The sequence below is a fragment of the Scyliorhinus torazame genome, chromosome 8 (genome assembly GCF_047496885.1).
Source record: "Scyliorhinus torazame isolate Kashiwa2021f chromosome 8, sScyTor2.1, whole genome shotgun sequence".
Lineage (NCBI taxonomy): Eukaryota > Metazoa > Chordata > Chondrichthyes > Carcharhiniformes > Scyliorhinidae > Scyliorhinus > Scyliorhinus torazame.
Window position 1 is genome coordinate 31,122,950 of NC_092714.1, and position 21,098 is coordinate 31,144,047.

General features: G+C 55.2%; 2 protein-coding genes across 4 annotated transcripts in view; one reads left to right on the top strand and one right to left on the bottom strand.

Moving 5' to 3' along the window:
• The window catches only part of LOC140427717 (proteasome assembly chaperone 1-like), a 357,213-nt gene that overhangs the window by 225,739 nt on the left and 110,376 nt on the right, over positions 1–21,098 (bottom strand). The window lies entirely within an intron of this gene.
• The window catches only part of LOC140428688 (proteasome assembly chaperone 1-like), a 116,161-nt gene that overhangs the window by 94,897 nt on the left and 166 nt on the right, over positions 1–21,098 (top strand). Inside the window, exons 3-4 of the mRNA XM_072515425.1 lie at positions 19,993–20,147; positions 21,043–21,098. The exon at positions 21,043–21,098 is cut by the window's right edge and continues 166 nt beyond it. Coding sequence (XP_072371526.1) covers positions 19,993–20,147; positions 21,043–21,098 — 211 coding nt within the window. The remainder of the gene's footprint in view (positions 1–19,992; positions 20,148–21,042) is intronic.

Genomic DNA, 21,098 nt, shown 5'->3' on the forward strand with positions numbered 1-21,098 from the left:
CTCTATCCCGTTCCCCTCGGTCTTTCTGCTGATCCCCTTGGTCTTTATCCCGTTCCCCTTGGTCTTTATCCCGTTCCCCTTGGTCTCTATCCCGTTCCGCTCGGTCTTTATCCCATTCCCCTCGATCTCTATCCCGTTCTTCTTGATCTCTATTAATTTTCCCTTGGTCTCTGTCCCGTTCCCCTCGACCTCTATTCCGTTCCCCTCGATCTCTATCCCGTTCCCCTCCGTCTCTATCCCGTTCCCTCGGTCTCTCTCCCGTTCCTCTCGATTTCTATCTCGTTCCCCTCGGTCGCTATCAATTTCCCCTTAGTCTCTATCTTGTTCCCCTTGGTCTCTATCCCGTTCCCCGCAGCATCTATCACGTTCTCCTCGGTCTCTATCCCGTTCCCCTCGATCTCTATCCCGTTCCCCTCGATCTCTACCCCGTTCCCCTCGATCTCTATCCCGTTCCCGTCGGTCTCTATCACGTTCTCCTCGGTCTCTATCCCGTTCTTCTTGATCTCTATCAAGTTCCCCTCGGTCTCTATCACGTTCTCCTCGGTCTCTATCCCGTTCCCCTCGATCTCTATCCCGTTCCCCTCGGTCTCTGTCCTGTTCCACTCAGTCTCTATCCCATTCCCCTCTATCTCTATCCCGTTACCCTCGGTCTCTATCACGTTCTCCTCGATCTCTATTTCATTCCCCTCGGTCTCTATCCCGTTCCCGTCGGTCTCTCTCCCGTTCCCCTCAGTCTCTATCACATTCTCCTCGGTCTCTATCCCATTCCCATCGCTCTCTATCCAGTTCCCCTCGGTCTCTATCCCGTTCCCCTCAGTCTCTTTCCTGTTCCCCTCGGTCTCTATCTCGTTCCCCTCGTTCTCTATCCCGGTCCCCTCGGTCTCTATCCCGTTCCCCTCGGTCTCTATCCCGTTCCCCTCGGTCTCTATCCCGTTCCCCTCGGTCTCTATCCCGTTCCCCTCGGTCTGTATCCCGTTTCCCTCGGTCTCTATCTCGTTCCCCTCGGTCTCTATCTCGTTCCCCTCGGTCTCTATCCCATTCCTCTTGATCTCTATCCCGTTCCCCTCCTTCTCTATTCCGTTCCCCTCGGTCTTTATCCCGTTCCCTTCGATCTCTATCCGTTCCCTTCGATCTCTATCCCGTTCCCCTTGGTCTCTATCCCGTTCCCCTCGATCTCTATCCCGTTCCCCTCCGTTTCTGTCCCGTTCTACAAAGAACAAAGAAATGTACAGCACAGGAACAGGCCCTTCGGCCCTCCAAGCCCGTGCCGACCATGCTGCCCGACTAAACTACAATCTTCTACACTTCCTGGGTCCGTATCCCTCTATTCCCATCCTCCTCGGAGGCTCTATCGGCCTCCTGTTCTCCTCGATCTCTATCCCGTTCCACTCGATCTCTATCCCGTTCCACTCGATCTCTATCCCGTTCCCCTCGGTCTTTATCCTGTTCCCTTTGGTCTCTATCTCGTTCCCCTCGGTCTTTATCCCTTTCCCCTCGGTCTCTATCTCGTTCCCCTTGGTCTCTATCCCGTTCCCCTCGGTCTCTATGCCGTTCTCCTCGGTATCTATCTCGTTCCCCTCGATCTCTATCCCGTTCCCCTCGGTCTTTCTCCTGTTCCCCTTGGTCTTTATCCCGTTCCCCTTGGTCTTTATCCCGTTCCCCTCGGTCTCTATCCCGTTCCCCTCGATCTCTATCCCGTTCCCCTCGATCTCTATCCCGTTCTTCTTGATCTCTATCAAGTTCCCCTCGGTCTCTATCCCGTTCCCCTCGACCTCTATTCCGTTCCCCTCGATCTCTATTCCGTTCCCCTCGATATCTATTCCGTTCCCCTCCGTCTCTATCCCGTTCCCTCGATCTCTCTCCCGTTCATCTCGATTTCTATCTCGTTCCCCTCGGTCGCTATCAAGTTCCCCTCGGTCTCTATCTCTTTCCCCTTGGTCTCTATTCCGTTCTCCTCGGTCTCTACCTCGTTCCCCTCGGTCTCTATCTCGTTCCCCTCGGTCTCTATCACGTTCCCCTCGGTCTCTATCCCGTTCCCCTCCGTTTCTGTCCCGTTCTACAAAGAACAAAGAAATGTACGGCACAGGAACAGGCCCTTCGGCCCTCCAAGCCCGTGCCGACCATGCAGCTCGACTAAACTCCAATCTTCTACACTTCCTGGGTCCGTATCCCTCTATTCCCATCCTCCTCGGAGGCTCTATCGGCCTCCTGTTCTCCTCGATCTCTATCCCGTTCCACTCGATCTCTATCCCGTTCCACTCGATCTCTATCCCGTTCCCCTCGATCTCTATCCCGTTCCCCTCGGTCTCTGTCCTGTTCCACTCAGTCTCTATCCCATTCCCCTCTATCTCTATCCCGTTCCCCTCGGTCTCTATCACGTTCCCCTCGGTCTCTATCACGTTCTCCTCGATCTCTATCTCATTCCCCTCGGTCTCTATCCCGTTCCCGTCGGTCTCTATCACGTTCTCCTCGGTCTCTATCCCGTTCCCCTCAATCTCTATCTCGTTCTCCTCGATCTCTATCCCGTTCCCCTCGATCTACATCCTGTTCCCCTCGGACTCTCTCCCGTTCCCCTCAGTCTCTATCACATTCTCCTCGGTCTCTATCCCATTCCCCTCGCTCTCTATCCCGTTCCCCTTGGTCTCTGTCCCATTCCCCTCGGTCTCTGTCCCAGTCCCCTCGGTCTCTATCCCGTTCCCCTCGATCTCTATCCCGTTCCCCTCCGTTTCTGTCCCGTTCTACAAAGAACAAAGAAATGTACAGCACAGGAACAGGCCCTTCGGCCCTCCAAGCCCGTGCCGACCATGCTGCCCGACTAAACTACAATCTTCTACACTTCCTGGGTCCGTATCCCTCTATTCCCATCCTCCTCGGAGGCTCTATCGGCCTCCTGTTCTCCTCGATCTCGATCCCGTTCCACTCGATCTCTATCCCGTTCCACTCGATCTCTATCCCGTTCCCCTCGGTCTTTATCCTGTTCCCTTTGGTCTCTATCTCGTTCCCCTCGGTCTTTTCCCTTTCCCCTCGGTCTCTATCTCGTTCCCCTTGGTCTCTATCCCGTTCCCCTCGGTCTCTATGCCGTTCTCCTCGGTATCTATCTCGTTCCCCTCGATCTCTATCCCGTTCCCCTCGGTCTTTCTCCTGTTCCCCTTGGTCTTTATCCCGTTCCCCTTGGTCTTTATCCCGTTCCCCTCGGTCTCTATCCCGTTCTTCTCAATCTCTATCCCGTTCCCCTCGATCTCTATCCCGTTCTTCTTGATCTCTATCAAGTTCCCCTCGGTCTCTATCCCGTTCCCCTCGATCTCTATTCCGTTCCCCTCGATATCTATTCCGTTCCCCTCCGTCTCTATCCCGTTCCCTCGATCTCTCTCCCGTTCCTCTCGATTTCTATCTCGTTCCCCTCGGTCGCTATCAAGTTCTCCTCGGTCTCTATCTCGTTCCCCTTGGTCTCTATCTCGTTCTCCTCGGTCTCTACCTCGTTCCCCTCGGTCTCTATCTCGTTCCCCTCGGTCTCTATCCCGTTCCCCTCGGTCTCTATCCGGTTCCCCTCCGTTTCTGTCCCGTTCTAGAAAGAACAAAGAAATGTACGGCACAGGAACAGGCCCTTCGGCCCTCCAAGCCCGTGCCGACCATGCTGCCCGACTAAACTACAATCTTCTACACTTCCTGGGTCCGTATCCCTCTATTCCCATCCTCCTCGGAGGCTCTATCGGCCTCCTGTTCTCCTCGATCTCTATCCCGTTCTCCTCGATCTCTATCCCGTTCCACTCGATCTCTATCCCGTTCCACTCGATCTCTATCCCGTTCCCCTCGGTCTTTATCCTGTTCCCTTTGGTCTCTATCTCGTTCCCCTCGGTATTTATCCCTTTCCCCTCGGTCTTTATCTCGTTCCCCTCGGTCTCTATCTCGTTCCTCTCGGTCTCTATCCCGTTCCCCTCGGTCTTTCTGCTGATCCCCTTGGTCTTTATCCCGTTCCCCTTGGTCTTTATCCCGTTCCCCTTGGTCTCGATCCCGTTCCCCTCGATCTCTATCCCGTTCTTCTTGATCTCTATCAATTTTCCCTCGGTCTCTGTCCCGTTCCCCTCGACCTCTATTCCGTTCCCCTCGATCTCTATTCCGTTCCCCTCCGTCTCTATCCCGTTCCCTCGGTCTCTCTCCCGTTCCTCTCGATTTCTATCTCGTTCCCCTCGGGCGCTATCAATTTCCCCTCAGTCTCTATCTTGTTCCCCTTGGTCTCTATCCCGTTCCCCGCAGCATCTATCACGTTCTCCTCGGTCTCTATCCCGTTCCCCTCGATCTCTATCCCGTTCCCCTCGATCTCTACCCCGTTCCCGTCGGTCTCTATCCCGTTCCCCTCGATCTCTATCCCGTTCCCGTCGGTCTCTATCACGTTCTCCTCGGTCTCTATCCCGTTCTTCTTGACCTCTATCAAGTTCCCCTCGGTCTCTATCACGTTCTCCTCGGTCTCTATCCCGTTCCCCTCGATCTCTATCCCGTTCCCCTCGGTCTCTGTCCTGTTCCACTCAGTCTCTATCCCATTCCCCTCTATCTCTATCCCGTTACCCTCGGTCTCTATCATGTTCTCCTCGATCTCTATCTCATTCCCCTCGGTCTCTATCCCGTTCCCGTCGGTCTCTCTCCCGTTCCCCTCGGTCTCTATCACATTCTCCTCGGTCTCTATCCCATTCCCCTCGCTCTCTATCCCGTTCCCCTCGGTCTCTATCCCGTTCCCCTCGGTCTCTTTCCTGTTCCCCTCGCTCTCTATCTCGTTCCCCTCGTTCTCTATCCCGGTCCCCTCGGTCTCTATCCCATTCCCCTCGGTCTCTATCCCGTTCCCCTCGGTCTCTTTCCTGTTCCCCTCGGTCTCTATCTCGTTCCCCTCGTTCTCTATCCCGGTCCCCTCGGTCTCTATCCCATTCCCCTCGGTCTCTATCCCGTTCCCCTCGGTCTCTATCCCGTTCCCCTCGGTCTGTATCCCGTTTCCCTCGGTCTCTATCTCGTTCCCCTCGGTCTCTATCTCGTTCCCCTCGGTCTCTATCCCGTTCCTCTTGATCTCTATCCCGTTCCCCTCCTTCTCTATTCCGTTCCCCTCGGTCTTTATCCCGTTCCCTTCGATCTCTACCCCGTTCCCTTCGATCTCTATCCCGTTCCCCTTGGTCTCTATCCCGTTCCCCTCCGTTTCTGTCCCGTTCTACAAAGAACAAAGAAATGTACAGCACAGGAACAGGCCCTTCGGCCCTCCAAGCCCGTGCCGACCATGCTGCCCGACTAAACTACAATCTTCTATACTTCCTGGGTCCGTATCCCTCTATTCCCATCCTCCTCGGAGGCTCTATCGGCCTCCTGTTCTCCTCGATCTCTATCCCGTTCCACTCGATCTCTATCCCGTTCCACTCGATCTCTATCCCGTTCCCCTCGGTCTTTATCCTGTTCCCTTTGGTCTCTATCTCGTTCCCCTCGGTCTTTATCCCTTTCCCCTCGGTCTCTATCTCGTTCCCCTTGGTCTCTATCCCGTTCCCCTCGGTCTCTATGCCGTTCTCCTCGGTATCTATCTCGTTCCCCTCGATCTCTATCCCGTTCCCCTCGGTCTTTCTCCTGTTCCCCTTGGTCTTTATCCCGTTCCCCTTGGTCTTTATCCCGTTCCCCTCGGTCTCTATCCCGTTCCCCTCGATCTCTATCCCGTCCCCCTCGATCTCTATCCCGTTCTTCTTGAGCTCTATCAAGTTCCCCTCGGTCTCTTTCCCGTTCCCCTCGACCTCTATTCCGTTCCCCTCGATCTCTATTCCGTTCCCCTCGATATCTATTCCGTTCCCCTCCGTCTCTATCCCGTTCCCTCGATCTCTCTCCCGTTCCTCTCGATTTCTATCTCGTTCCCCTCGGTCGCTATCAAGTTCCCCTCGGTCTCTATCTCTTTCCCCTTGGTCTCTATTCCGTTCTCCTCGGTCTCTACCTCGTTCCCCTCGGTCTCTATCTCGTTCCCCTCGGTCTCTATCTCGTTCCCCTCGGTCTCTATCACGTTCCCCTCGGTCTCTATCCCGTTCCCCTCCGTTTCTGTCCCGTTCTACAAAGAACAAAGAAATGGACGGCACAGGAACAGGCCCTTCGGCCCTCTAAGCCCGTGCCGACCATGCTGCCCGACTAAACTCCAATCTTCTACACTTCCTGGGTCCGTATCCCTCTATTCCCATCCTCCTCGGAGGCTCTATCGGCCTCCTGTTCTCCTCGATCTCTATCCCGTTCCACTCGATCTCTATCCCGTTCCACTCGATCTCTATCCCGTTCCTCTCGGTCTTTATCCTGTTCCCTTTGGTCTCTATCTCGTTCCCCTCGGTATTTATCCCTTTCCCCTCGGTCTCTATCTCGTTCCTCTCGGTCTCTATCCCGTTCCCCTCGGTCTCTATCCCTTTCCCCTCGGTCTCTATCCCGTTCCCCTCGGTCTCTATCCCGTTCCCCGCAGTCTCTATCACGTTCTCCTCAGTCTCTATCCCGTTCCCCTCGGTCTCTGTCCTGTTCCACTTGGTCTTTATCCCATTCCCCTTTATCTCTATCCCATTCCCCTCGGTCTCTGTCACATTCTCCTCGATCTCTATTCCGTTCCCCTCGATCTCTATTCCGTTCCCCACCGTCTCTGTCCCGTTCCCTCGGTCTCTCTCCCGTTTCTCTCGATTTCTATCCCTTCCCCTCGGTCTCTATCTTGTTCCCCTTGGTCTCTATCCCGTTCCCCGCGGTCTCTATCACGTTCTCCTCGGTCTCTATCCCGTTCCCCTCGATCTCTATCCCGTTCCCGTCGGTCTCTATCACGTTCTCCTCGGTCTCTATCCCGTTCCCCTCGATCTCTATCTCGTTCTCCTCGTTCTCTATCCCGTTCCCCTCGATCTACATCCCGTTCCCCTCGGACTCTCTCCCGTTCCCCTCGGTCTCTATCACATTCTCCTCGGTCTCTATCCCGTTCCCCTCGCTCTCTATCCCGTTCCCCTCGCTCTCTATCCCGTTCCCCTCGCTCTCTATCTCGTACCCCTCGGTCTCTATCTCGTACCCCTCGGTCTCTATCTCGTACCCCTCGGTCTCTATCCCGTTCCCCTCGGTCTCTATCCCGTTCCCCTCGGTCTCTATGTCGTTCCCCTCGGTCTCTATCACGTTCCCCTCGGTCTCTATCGCGTTCCCCTCGGTCTCTATCCCTTTCCCCTCGGTCTCTATCCCGTTCCCCTTGGTCTCTATATCGTTCCCCTCGGTCTCTAGCCCGTTCCCCTCCGTCTCTATCTCATTCTCCTCGGTCTCTATCTCGTTCTCCTCGGTCTCCATCTCGTTCCCCTCGATTTCGATCCCGTTCCCCTCGATTTCTATCCCGTTCCCCTGGATTTCTATCCCGTTTCCCTCGGTCTTTAACCTGTTCCCCACGATCTTTATCCCCTTCCCCTCGATGACTATCCCGTTCCCCTCGGTCTCTCTCTCGTTCCCCCCGTCGCTATCTCATTCCCCTCGGTCTTTATCCCGTTCCCCTCGGTCTCTATCCCATTCCCCTCGGTCTCTATCCCGTTCGCCTCGGTCTTTATCCTGTTCCCTTTGGTCTCTATCTCGTTCCCCTCGGTCTCTATCTCGTTCCCCTCGGTCTTTATCCCTTTCCCCTCGGTCTCTATCTCGTTCCCCTCGGTCTCTATCCCGTTCCCCTCGGTCTCTATGCCGTTCTCCTCGGTATCTATCTCGTTCCCCTCGATCTCTATCCCGTTCCCCTCGGTCTTTCTCCCGTTCCCCTTGGTCTTTATCCCGTTCCCCTTGGTCTTTATCCCGTTCCACTCGGTCTCTATCCCGTTCCGCTCAGTCTTTATCCCGTTCCCCTCTGTCTCTAACCCGTTCTTCTCAATCTCTATCCCGTTCTTCTCAATCTCTATCCCGTTCCCCTCGATCTCTGTCCCGTTCTTCTCAATCTCTATCCCGTTCTTCTTGATCTCTATCAAGTTCCCCTCGGTCTCTATCACGTTCTCCTCGGTCTCTATCCCGTTCCCCTCGATCTCTATCCCGTTCCCCTCGGTCTCTGTCCTGTTCCACTCAGTCTCTATCCCGTTCCCCTCTATCTCTATCCCGTTCCCCTCGGTCTCTATCACGTTCTCCTCGATCTCTATCTCATTCCCCTCGGTCTCTATCCCGTTCCCGTCGGTCTCTATCACGTTCTCCTCGATCTCTATCCCGTTCCCCTCGATCTACATCCTGTTCCCCTCGGACTCTCTCCCGTTCCCCTCAGTCTCTATCACATTCTCCTCGGTCTCTATCCCATTCCCCTCGCTCTCTATCCCGTTCCCCTCGGTCTCTATCCCGTTCCCCTCGGTCTCTTTCCTGTTCCCCTCGGTCTCTATCTCGTTCCCCTCGTTCTCTATCCCGGTCCCCTCGGTCTCTGTCCCATTCCCCTCGGTCTCTGTCCCATTCCCCTCGGTCTCTATCCCGTTCCCCTCGGTCTCTTTCCCGTTCCCCTCGGTCTGTATCCCGTTTCCCTCGGTCTGTATCCCGTTTCCCTCGGTCTCTATCTCGTTCCCCTCGATCTCTATCCCGTTCCCCTCGATCTCTATCCCGTTCCCGTCGGTCTCTATCCCGTTCCCCTCGATCTCTATCCCGTTCTTCTTGATCTCTATCAAGTTCCCCTCGGTCTCTATCACGTTCCCCTCGATCTCTATCCCGTTCCCCTCGATCTCTATCCTGTTCCCCTCGGTCTCTGTCCTGTTCCACTCAGTCTCTATCCCATTCCCCTCTATCTCTATCCCGTTACCCTCGGTCTCTATCACGTTCTCCTCGGACTCTCTCCCGTTCCCCTCAGTCTCTATCACATTCTCCTCGGTCTCTATCCCATTCCCCTCGCTCTCTATCCCGTTCCCCTCGGTCTCTTTCCTGTTCCCCTCGGTCGCTATCTCGTTCCCCTCGTTCTCTATCCCGGTCCCCTCGGTCTCTATCCCATTCCCCTCGGTCTCTATCCCGTTCCCCTCGGTCTCTATCCCGTTCCCCTCGGTCTGTATCCCGTTTCCCTCGGCCTCTATCTCGCTCCCCTCGGTCTCTATCTCGTTCCCCTCGGTCTCTATCCCGTTCCTCTCGATCTCTATCCCGTTCCCCTCCTTCTCTATTCCGTTCCCCTCGGTCTTTATCCCGTTCCCTTCGATCTCTATCCCGTTCCCTTCGATCTCTATCCCGTTCCCTTCGATCTCTTTCCCGTTCCCCTCGGTCTGTATCCCGTTTCCCTCGGTCTGTATCCCGTTTCCCTCGGTCTCTATCTCGTTCCCCTCGATCTCTATCCCGTTCCCCTCGATCTCTATCCCGTTCCCCTCGATCTCTATCCCGTTCCCGTCGGTCTCTATCCCGTTCCCCTCGATCTCTATCACGTTCTCCTCGGTCTCTATCCCGTTCTTCTTGATCTCTATCAAGTTCCCCTCGGTCTCTATCACGTTCCCCTCGATCTCTATCCCGTTCCCCTCGATCTCTATCCTGTTCCCCTCGGTCTCTGTCCTGTTCCACTCAGTCTCTATCCCATTCCCCTCTATCTCTATCCCGTTACCCTCGGTCTCTATCACGTTCTCCTCGGACTCTCTCCCGTTCCCCTCAGTCTCTATCACATTCTCCTCGGTCTCTATCCCATTCCCCTCGGTCTCTTTCCTGTTCCCCTCGGTCTCTATCTCGTTCCCCTCGTTCTCTATCCCGGTCCCCTCGGTCTCTATCCCATTCCCCTCGGTCTCTATCCCGTTCCCCTCGGTCTCTATCCCGTTCCCCTCGGTCTGTATCCCGTTTCCCTCGGCCTCTATCTCGCTCCCCTCGGTCTCTATCTCGTTCCCCTCGGTCTTTATCCCTTTCCCCTCGCACTCTATCCCGTTCCCCTCGGTCTCTATCTCGTACCCCTCGGTCTTTCTCCTGTTCCCCTTGGTCTTTATCCCGTTCCCCTTGGTCTTTATCCCGTTCCCCTCGGTCTCTATCCCGTTCTTCTCAATCTCTATCCCGTTCCCCTCGATCTCTATCCCGTTCTTCTTGATCTCTATCAAGTTCCCCTCGGTCTCTATCCCGTTCCCCTCGACCTCTATTCCGTTCCCCTCGATCTCTATTCCGTTCCCCTCGATATCTATTCCGTTCCCCTCCGTCTCTATCCCGTTCCCTCGATCTCTCTCCCGTTCCTCTCGATTTCTATCTCGTTCCCCTCGGTCGCTATCAAGTTCCCCTCGGTCTCTATCTTGTTCCCCTTGGTCTCTATCTCGTTCTCCTCGGTCTCTACCTCGTTCCCCTCGGTCTCTATCTCGTTCCCCTCGGTCTCTATCCCGTTCCCCTCGGTCTCTATCCCGTTCCCCTCCGTTTCTGTCCCGTTCTACAAAGAACAAAGAAATGTACGGCACAGGAACAGGCCCTTTGGCCCTCCAAGCCCGTGCCGACCATGCTGCCCGACTAAACTCCAATCTTCTCCACTTCCTGGGTCCGTATCCCTCTATTCCCATCCTCCTCGGAGGCTCTATCGGCCTCCTGTTCTCCTCGATCTCTATCCCGTTCCACTCGATCTCTATCCCGTTCCACTCGATCTCTATCCCGTTCCCTTTGGTCTCTATCTCGTTCCCCTCGGTCTTTATCCCTTTCCCCTCGGTCTCTATCTCGTTCCCTCGGTCTCTATCCCGTTCCCCTCGGTCTCTATGCCGTTCTCCTCGGTATCTATCTCGTTCCCCTCGATCTCTATCCCGTTCCCCTCGATCTCTATCCCGTTCCCCTCGGTCTTTCTCCTGTTCCCCTTGGTCTTTATCCCGTTCCCCTTGGTCTTTATCCCGTTCCACTCGGTCTCTATCCCGTTCCCCTCTGTCTCTAACCCGTTCTTCTCAATCTCTATCCCGTTCCCCTCGATCTCTATCCCGTTCTTCTTGGTCTCTATCAAGTTCCCCTCGGTCTCAATCCCGTTCCCCTCGACGTCTATTACGATCCCCTCGACCTCTATTCCGTTCCCCTCGACCTCTATTCCGTTACCCTCGATCTCTATTCCGTTCCCCTCCGCCTCTCTCCCGTTGCCTCGGTCTCTCTACCATTCCTCTCGATTTCTACCTCGTTCCCCTCGGCCGCTATCAAGTTCCCCTCGGTCCCTATCCCGTTCCCCTCGGTCTCTATCTCATTCCCCTCGATCTCTATCTCGCTCCCCTCGGTCTCTATCTCGTTCCCCTCGGTCTCTATCCCGTTCCCCTCGGTCTCTATCTCGTTCCCCTCGGTCTCTATCTCGCTCCCCTCGGTCCCTATCTCGTTCCCCTCGGTCTCTATCTCGTTCCCCTCGATGTCTATCCCGTTCCCCTCGTTCTCTATTCCGTTCCCACGATTTCTATCCCGTTCCCCTCGATTTTAATCCCGTTCCCTTCGATATCTATCCCGTTCCCCTCGGTCTCTATCCCGTTCCCCTTGATCTCTATCTCGTTCCCCTCGGTGTCTATCCCGTTCCCCTCGATCTCTATCTCGGTCCCCTCGGTCTCTATCCCGTTCCCCTCGGTCTCTATCCCGTTCCCCTCGGTCTTTATCTCGTTCCACTCCGTCTCTATTTCGTTCTACTCGGTCTCTATCACGCTCCCCTCGGTCTCTATCCCCTTCCCCTCGGTCTCTATCTCATTCCCCTTGGTCTCTATCTCATTCCCCTCAGTCGCTATCTTGTTCCCCTCGGTCTCTATCTCGTTTCCCTCCGTCTCTATCTCGTTCTACTCGGTCTCTATCACGTTCCCCTCGATCTTTATCTCGTTCCCCTCGGTCTCTATCCCGTTCCCTTCACCTCTATCCCGTTCCCCTCACCTCTATCCCATTCCCCTCGGTCTCTATCCCATTCCCCTCGATCTCTATCCCGTTCCCCTCACCTATTTCCCGTTCCCCTCGGTCTCTATCCCATTCCCCTCGACCTCTATCCCGTTCCCCTCGACCTCTGTCCCGTTCCCTTCGACCTCTGTCCCGTTCCCCTCGACCTCTATCCCGTTCCCCTCGACCTCTATCCCGTACCCCTCGACCTCTATCCCGTTTCCCTCCGTCTCTATCTCGTTCTACTCGGTCTCTATCACGTTCCCCTCGATCTCTATCTCGTTCCCCTCGGTCTCTATCCCGTTCCCTTCACCTCTATCCCGTTCCCCTCACCTCTATCCCATTCCCCTCGGTCTCTATCCCATTCCCCTCGGTCTCTATCCCGTTCCCCTCACCTCTATCCCGTTCCCCTCGGTCTCTATCCCATTCCCCTCGACCTCTATCCCGTTCCCCTCGACCTCTATCCCGTTCCCTTCGACCTCTGTCCCGTTCCCCTCGACCTCTATCCCGTTCCCCTCGACCTCTATCCCGTTCCCCTCGACCTCTATCCCGTTCCCCGCGACCTCTATCCCGTTCCCCTCGACCTCTATCCCGTTCCCCTCGATCTCTATCTCGTTCTACTCTGTCTCTATCCCGTTCCCTTCGATCTCTATCTCATTCCCCTCGACCTCTATCCCGTTCCCCTCGATCACTATCACGTTCCCCTCGGTCTCTATCCCGTTACTCTCGATGTCTATCCCGTTCCACTTGTTCTCTATCCCGTTCCCTCGATTTCGATCCCATTCCCCTCGATTTCTATCCCGTTCCCTTCGATATCCCGTTTCCCTTGGTCTCTATCTCGTTCTCCTCGGTCTCTATCCCATTCCCCTCGATCTCTATCTCGGTCCCCTCGGTCTCTATCCCGTTACGCTCGGCCTCTATCCCGTTCCCCTCGGTCTCTATCTCGTTCCCCTCCGTCTCTATCTCGTTCTACTCGGTCTCTATCACGCTCCCCTCGGTCTCTATCCCCTTCCCCTCGGTCTCTATCTCGTTCCCCTCGGTCTCTATCTCGTTCCCCTCAGTCTCTATCTCGTTCCCCTCGGTCTCTATCTCGTTTCCCTCGGTCTCTATCTCCTTCTACTCGGTCTCTATCACGTTCCCCTCGATCTCTATCTCGTTCCCCTCGGTCTCTATCCCGTTCCCCTCACCTCTATCCCGTTCCCCTCACCTCTATCCCGTTCCCCTCACCTCTATCCCGTTCCCCTCACCTCTATCCCATTCCCCTCGGTCTCTATCCCGTTCCCCTCGGTCTCTATCCCGTTCCCCTCGGTCTCTATCCCGTTCCCCCGGTCTCTATCCCGTTCCCCTCGACCTCTATCCCGTTCCCCTCGATCTCTATACCGTTCCCCTCGGTCACTATCCCGTTCCCCTCGACCTCTATCCCATTCCCCTCGATCTCAATCCCGTTCCCCTCGACCTCTATCCCGTTCCCCTCGATCTCTATACTGTTCCCCTCGGTCTCTATCCCGTTCCCCTCACCTCTATCCCGTTCCCCTCGGTCTCTATCCCGTTCCCCTCGGTCTCTATCCCGTTCCCCTCGACCTCTATCCCGTTCCCCTCGACCTCTATCCCGTTCCCCTCGACCTCTATCCCGTTCCCCTCGACCTCTATCCCGTTCCCCTCGACCTCTATCCCGTTCCCCTCGACCTCTATCCCGTTCCCCTCGGTCTCTATCCCGTTCCCCTCGGTCTCTATCCCGTTCCCCTCGGTCTCTATCCCGTTCCCCTCAATCTCTATCCCGTTTTTCTCCGTTTCTGTCCCGTTCCCCTCGATCTCTATGCCGTTCCACTCGATCTCTATCCCGTTCCACTCGGTCTCTAACCCGTTCTTCTCGATCTCTATCCCGTTCCCTCGGTCTCTATCCCGTTCCCATTGATCTCTATCCCGTTCCCCTCGGTCTCTATGCCGTTCTCCATGGCATCTATCTCATTCCCCTCGATCTCTATCCCGTTCCCCTCGGTCTTTACCCGTTCCCCTCGGTCTTTACCCATTCCCCTCGGTCTTTATCCCGTTCCACCTCGGTCTCTATCCCGTTCCCCTCGATCTCTATCCCGTTCCCCTAGGTCTCTCGCTCGTTCCCCTCGATCTTTATCCCTTTCCCCTTCATCTCTATCTCGTTCCCCTCCGTCTCTATCCCGTTCCCCTCGGTCTCTAACCCGTTCTTCTCGATCTCTATCCCATTCCCCTCGATCTCTATCCCGTTCCCCTCGGTCTTTATCCTTTTCCCCTCGGTCTTTATCCTTTTCCCCTCGGTCTCTATCTCGGTCCCCTCGGTCTCTATCCCGTTACGCTCGGCCTCTATCCCGTTCCCCTCGGTCTCTATCTCGTTCCCCTCCGTCTCTATCTCGTTCTACTCGGTCTCTATCACGCTCCCCTCGGTCTCTATCCCCTTCCCCTCGGTCTCTATCTCGTTCCCCTCGGTCTCTATCTCGTTCCCCTCAGTCTCTATCTCGTTCCCCTCGGTCTCTATCTCGTTTCCCTCGGTCTCTATCTCCTTCTACTCGGTCTCTATCACGTTCCCCTCGATCTCTATCTCGTTCCCCTCGGTCTCTATCCCGTTCCCCTCACCTCTATCCCGTTCCCCTCACCTCTATCCCGTTCCCCTCACCTCTATCCCGTTCCCCTCACCTCTATCCCATTCCCCTCGGTCTCTATCCCGTTCCCCTCGGTCTCTATCCCGTTCCCCTCGGTCTCTATCCCGTTCCCCCGGTCTCTATCCCGTTCCCCTCGACCTCTATCCCGTTCCCCTCGATCTCTATACCGTTCCCCTCGGTCACTATCCCGTTCCCCTCGACCTCTATCCCATTCCCCTCGATCTCAATCCCGTTCCCCTCGACCTCTATCCCGTTCCCCTCGATCTCTATACTGTTCCCCTCGGTCTCTATCCCGTTCCCCTCACCTCTATCCCGTTCCCCTCGGTCTCTATCCCGTTCCCCTCGGTCTCTATCCCGTTCCCCTCGACCTCTATCCCGTTCCCCTCGACCTCTATCCCGTTCCCCTCGACCTCTATCCCGTTCCCCTCGACCTCTATCCCGTTCCCCTCGACCTCTATCCCGTTCCCCTCGGTCTCTATCCCGTTCCCCTCGGTCTCTATCCCGTTCCCCTCGGTCTCTATCCCGTTCCCCTCAATCTCTATCCCGTTTTTCTCCGTTTCTGTCCCGTTCCCCTCGATCTCTATGCCGTTCCACTCGATCTCTATCCCGTTCCACTCGGTCTCTAACCCGTTCTTCTCGATCTCTATCCCGTTCCCTCGGTCTCTATCCCGTTCCCATTGATCTCTATCCCGTTCCCCTCGGTCTCTATGCCGTTCTCCATGGCATCTATCTCATTCCCCTCGATCTCTATCCCGTTCCCCTCGGTCTTTACCCGTTCCCCTCGGTCTTTACCCATTCCCCTCGGTCTTTATCCCGTTCCACCTCGGTCTCTATCCCGTTCCCCTCGATCTCTATCCCGTTCCCCTAGGTCTCTAGCTCGTTCCCCTCGATCTTTATCCCTTTCCCCTTCATCTCTATCTCGTTCCCCTCCGTCTCTATCCCGTTCCCCTCGGTCTCTAACCCGTTCTTCTCGATCTCTATCCCATTCCCCTCGATCTCTATCCCGTTCCCCTCGGTCTTTATCCTTTTCCCCTCGGTCTTTATCCTTTTCCCCTCGGTCTCTATCTCGTTCCCCTCGGTCTCTATCCCGTTCCCCTCGGTCTCTATCTCGTTCCCCTTGATCTCTATCTCGTTCCCCTCGGTCTCTATCCCGTTCCCCTCGATCTCTATCTCGGTCCCCTCGGTCTCTATCCCGTTCCCCTCGGTCTTTATCTCGTTCCACTCCGTCTCTATTTCGTTCTACTCGGTCTCTATCACGCTCCCCTCGGTCTCTATCCCCTTCCCCTCGGTCTCTATCCCCTTCCCCTCGGTCTCTATCCCCTTCCCCTCGGTCTCTATCTCATTCCCCTTGGTCTCTATCTCATTCCCCTCAGTCTCTATCTTGTTCCCCTCGGTCTCTATCTCGTTTTCCTCCGTCTCTATCTCGTTCTACTCGGTCTCTATCACGTTCCCCTCGATCTCTATCACGTTTCCCTCGGTCTCTATCCCGTTCCCTTCACCTCTATCCCGTTCCCCTCACCTCTATCCCATTCCCCTCGGTCTCTATCCCATTCCCCTCGGTCTCTATCCCGTTCCCCTCACCGCTATCCCGTTCCCCTCGACCTCTGTCCCGTTCCCCTCGACCTCTATCCCGTTCCCCTCGACCTCTATCCCGTTCCCCGCAGTCTCTATCCCGTTCCCCTCGATCTCTATCTCGTTCTACTCGGTCTCTATCACGTTCCCCTCGGTCTCTATCCCGTTCCCTTCGATCTCTATCTCGTTCCCTTTGATCTCTATCGCATTCCCCTCGACCTCTATCCCGTTCCCCTCGACCTCTATCCCGTTCCCCTCGATCTCTATCCCGTTCCCCTCGATCTCTATCACGTTCCCCTCGGTCTCTATCCCGTTCCCCTCGATGTCTATCCCGTTCCCCTTGTTCTCTATCCCGTTCCCTCGATTTCTATCCCATTCCCCTCGATTTCTATCCCGTTCTCTTCGATATCCCGTTCCCCTCGATTTCTATCCCGTTCCCCTCGGTCTCTATCCCATTCCCCTTTGTCTCTATCCCGTTCCCTCGGTCTCTATCCCGTACTCCTCGGTCTCTACCTCGTTCCCCTCGGTCTCTACCAGTTCCCCTCGGTCTCTATCCCGTTCCCCTCCGTTTCTGTCCCGGTCTCCTCGATCTCTATCCCGTTCCACTCGATCTCTATCCCGTTCCACTCGATCTCTATCCCGTTCCACTCGATCTCTATCCCGTTCTTCTCGATCTCTATCCCGTTCCCCTCGGTCTTTATCCCGTTCCCCTCGATCTCTCTCCTGTCCCCCTCTGTTTCCGTCCCATTCCCCTCGGTATCTATCCCACTCCCCTCGATCTCTATCCCATTCCCCTCGGTCTCTAACCCGTTATTCTCGATCTCTACCCCGTTCCCATTGATCTCTCTCCAGTTCCCCTTCGTCTCTATGCCGTGCTCCTCGGTATCTAACGCGTTCTTCTCGATCTCTATCCCGTTCCCCTCGGTCTCTATCTCGTTCCCCTCGACCTTTATCCTTTTCCCCTCAGTCTCTATCTCGTTCCCCTCGGTCTTTAGCCCTTTCCCCTCGGTCTGTATCACGTTCCCCTCGGTCTCTATCCCGTTCCCTTCAATCTCTATCCCGTTCCCCTCGACCTCTATCCCGTTCCCCTCGATGTCTATCCCGTTCCCCTCGTTCTCTATCCCGTTCCCTCGATTTCTATCCCATTCCCCTCGATTTCTATCCCGTTCCCTTCGATATCCCGTTCCCCTCGGTCTCTATCTCGTTCTCCTCGGTCTCTATCCCGTTCCCCTCGATCTCTATCTCGGTCCCCTCGGTCTCTATCCCGTTACGCTCGGTCTCTATCCCGTTCCTCTCGGTCTCTATCTCGTTCCCCTCCGTCTCTATCTCGTTCTACTCGGTCTCTATCACGCTCCCCTCGGTCTCTATCCCCTTCCCCTCGGTCTCTAACTCGTTCCCCTCGGTCTCTATCTCGTTCCCCTCGGTCTCTATCTCGTTCCCCTCGGTCTCTATCTCGTTCCCTTCGGTCTCTATCTCGTTTCCCTCGGTCCCTATCTCCTTCTACTCGGTCTCTATCACGTTCCCCTCGATCTCTATCTCGTTCCCCTCGGTCTCTATCCCGTTCCCCTCACCTCTATCCCGTTCCCCTCACCTCTATCCCATTCCCCTCGGTCTCTATCCCGTTCCCCCCGGTCTCTATCCCGTTCCCCTCGACCTCTATCCCGTTCCCCTCGACCTCTATCCCGTTCCCCTCGACCTCTATCCCGTTCCCCTCGATCTCTATACCGTTCCCCTCGGTCTCTATCCCGTTCCCCTCGACCTCTATCCCGTTCCCCTCGATCTCTATCCCGTTCCCCTCGACCTCTATCCCGTTCCCCTCGATCTCTATACTGTTCCCCTCGGTCTCTATCCCGTTCCCCTCACCTCTATCCCGTTCCCCTCGGTCTCTATCCCGTTCCCCTCGACCTCTATCCCGTTCCCCTCGACCTCTATCCCGTTCCCCTCGACCTCTATCCCGTTCCCCTCGACCTCTATCCCGTTCCCCTCCACCTCTAACCCGTTCCCCTCGACCTCTATCCCGTTCCCCTCGACCTCTATCCCGTTCCCCTCGACCTCTATCCCGTTCCCCTCGACCTCTATCCCGTTCCCCTCAATCTCTATCCCGTTTTTCTCAGTTTCTGTCCCGTTCCCCTCGATCTCTATCCCGTTCCACTCGATCTCTATCCCGTTCCACTCGGTCTCTAACCCGTTCTTCTCGATCTCTATCCCGTTCCCCTCCGTCTCTATCCCGTTCCCATTGATCTCTATCCCGTTCCCCTCGGTCTCTATGCCGTTCTCCTTGGCATCTATCTCATTCCCCTCGATCTCTATCCCGTTCCCCTCGGTCTTTATCCGTTCCCCTCGGTCTTTACCCATTCCCCTCGGTCTTTATCCCGCTCCACCTCGGTCTCTATCCCGTTCCCCTCGATCTCTATCCCGTTCCCCTAGGTCTCTAGCTCGTTCCCCTCGATCTTTATCCCTTTCCCCTTCGTCTCTATCTCGTTCCCCTCCGTCTCTATCCCGTTCCCCTCGGTCTCTAACCCGTTCTTCTCGATCTCTATCCCATTCCCCTCGATCTCTATCCCGTTCCCCTCGGTCTCTATCTCGTTCCCCTCGGTCTCTATCCCGTTCCCTTCGACCTCTATCCCGTTCCCCTCGATCTCTATCACGTTCCCCTCGGTCTCTATCCCGTTCCCCTCGATGTCTATCCCGTTCCCCTCGTTCTCTATCCCGTTCCCTCGATTTCTATCCCATTCCCCTCGATTTCTATCCCGTTCCCTTCGATATCCCGTTCCCCTCGGTCTCTATCTCGTTCTCCTCGGTCTCTACCCCGTTCCCCTCGATCTCTATCTCGGTCCCCTCGGTCTCTATCCCGTTCCCCTCACCTCTATCCCATTCCCCTCGGTCTCTATCCCGTTCCCCCCGGTCTCTATCCCGTTCCCCCCGGTCTCTATCCCGTTCCCCTCGACCTCTATCCCGTTCCCCTCGACCTCTATCCCGTTCCCCTCGACCTCTATCCCGTTCCCCTCGATCTCTATACCGTTCCCCTCGGTCTCTATCCCGTTCCCCTCGACCTCTATCCCGTTCCCCTCGATCTCTATCCCGTTCCCCTCGACCTCTATCCCGTTCCCCTCGATCTCTATACTGTTCCCCTCGGTCTCTATCCCGTTCCCCTCACCTCTATCCCGTTCCCCTCGGTCTCTATCCCGTTCCCCTCGGTCTCTATCCCGTTCCCCTCGACCTCTATCCCGTTCCCCTCGACCTCTATCCCGTTCCCCTCGACCTCTATCCCGTTCCCCTCGACCTCTATCCCGTTCCCCTCCACCTCTAACCCGTTCCCCTCGACCTCTATCCCGTTCCCCTCGACCTCTATCCCGTTCCCCTCGACCTCTATCCCGTTCCCCTCGACCTCTATCCCGTTCCCCTCGACCTCTATCCCGTTCCCCTCGATCTCTATACTGTTCCCCTCGGTCTCTATCCCGTTCCCCTCACCTCTATCCCGTTCCCCTCGGTCTCTATCCCGTTCCCCTCGACCTCTATCCCGTTCCCCTCGACCTCTATCCCGTTCCCCTCGGTCTCTATCCCGTTCCCCTCGACCTCTATCCCGTTCCCCTCGACCTCTATCCCGTTCCCCTCGACCTCTATCCCGTTCCCCTCGACCTCTAACCCGTTCCCCTCGGTCTCTATCCCGTTTCCCTCGGTCTCTAACCCGTTCTCCTAGGTCTCTATCCCGTTCCCCTCGTCCTCTATCTCTTTCCCCTTGATCTCTATCCCGTTCCCCAGGGTCTCTATCTCTTTCCCCCTGATCTCTATCTCGTTCCCCTGGGTCTCTAACTCATTCCCCTCGATCTCTAGCTCGTTCCCCTCAGTCTATTTTCTACCTGATGGTTGTTTCTTTATGATAATTGAAGTGTGGAGGTACCTGATCTCTCTGTCTCCATTTACTTTGTCTGTTTTGTCTCATTGTTACAACGTAAAGCAGTGATTGAATTACTTCTATTATTGACCATACATCCTCTGCTGTTTGTCTTCATAGGGTTTCTGAATTCCTTTGTTCAATGCTCTGGGAGCTGGGAAATTATTGGAGCTGTTACATTGTGGAATGAGAGAGTTAAGGGGACAGACACCGTCAATCGTCAGTTCCCGACAGATTCATCATGCCTTCTCTACCGGTTGACATCCAATCCAATGGTCAGTTTTATGATTGAATAAATGTGTCTGAGTATCTGACAATCTGAGCAAATGTACATTTAAAAGACAGCTGTCCAAACTACTGTACATAAATCTCATTCCTGCGCAAATTCATCATTCATGCGCACAGTCTGACCTGATGGGAATTGAGTTTGTGAGTGTGGTGATGACAGACTAGCTCCACTCAAGATACGCAGCAAACATTCCCTCCCACAGCCTTCTACCCGTCTCTCCTGAAGGCACTTACCCAGGTAGTTATAAATGACCCGGAATTGTTGGCATCGGTAAGTGATTTTGACCATGGTCACAGCGCGATCTGAACTGCTCCTTGCTCAATAACCAAAAATGTGAACTTTGCAACAAGTGAGGAGCACTTGGCATTTTCTCTTTCTCAGGCTGGGCAGTGCTGAGGAAGTCGATTGGTAAACCATTGACCGGGTTAAATCTGAGGGGATTGAAAGTTCACAGGCAGCAAGCAGTGCAGGGTAAGATAGTGTGTAACCCGAGGGCAGCTGATTTACCCTTTCCAGGTTGAGTTAGAAGCTGCTGAGTGCCGTTTAGTCGATGCAGCAGAGCCCCAAAATCAATTGAATAATGGGATATTAAAATGATTAATTCTGGGAATAAATTAGTATCTTGAAGAGTATCAATTCCTTTTACATCTGTGCATGTTGCTATTTTTCACATTTATGTCTCGTAAGCCAGCAATGACCAAGATCACTGGCCTATCTGTGCCAATGGGGTAAAATTCTAGTTAGAGCGTAACTACATTTGAAAAATACTTCAGGGACTGTGAAGTGTCAAGGGACATCCTGAGGTGAGGAATTGTGCGGGAGGAATGCCTGTTCAAAATGTTGCCTATTTGCTGTCAGGTGTAATCATTCTCTCCCTGCAGATTCTGACCTGTCATTGTAGCTGCTACATGGCTGACGATCAGCTCTTCCAGTGGAC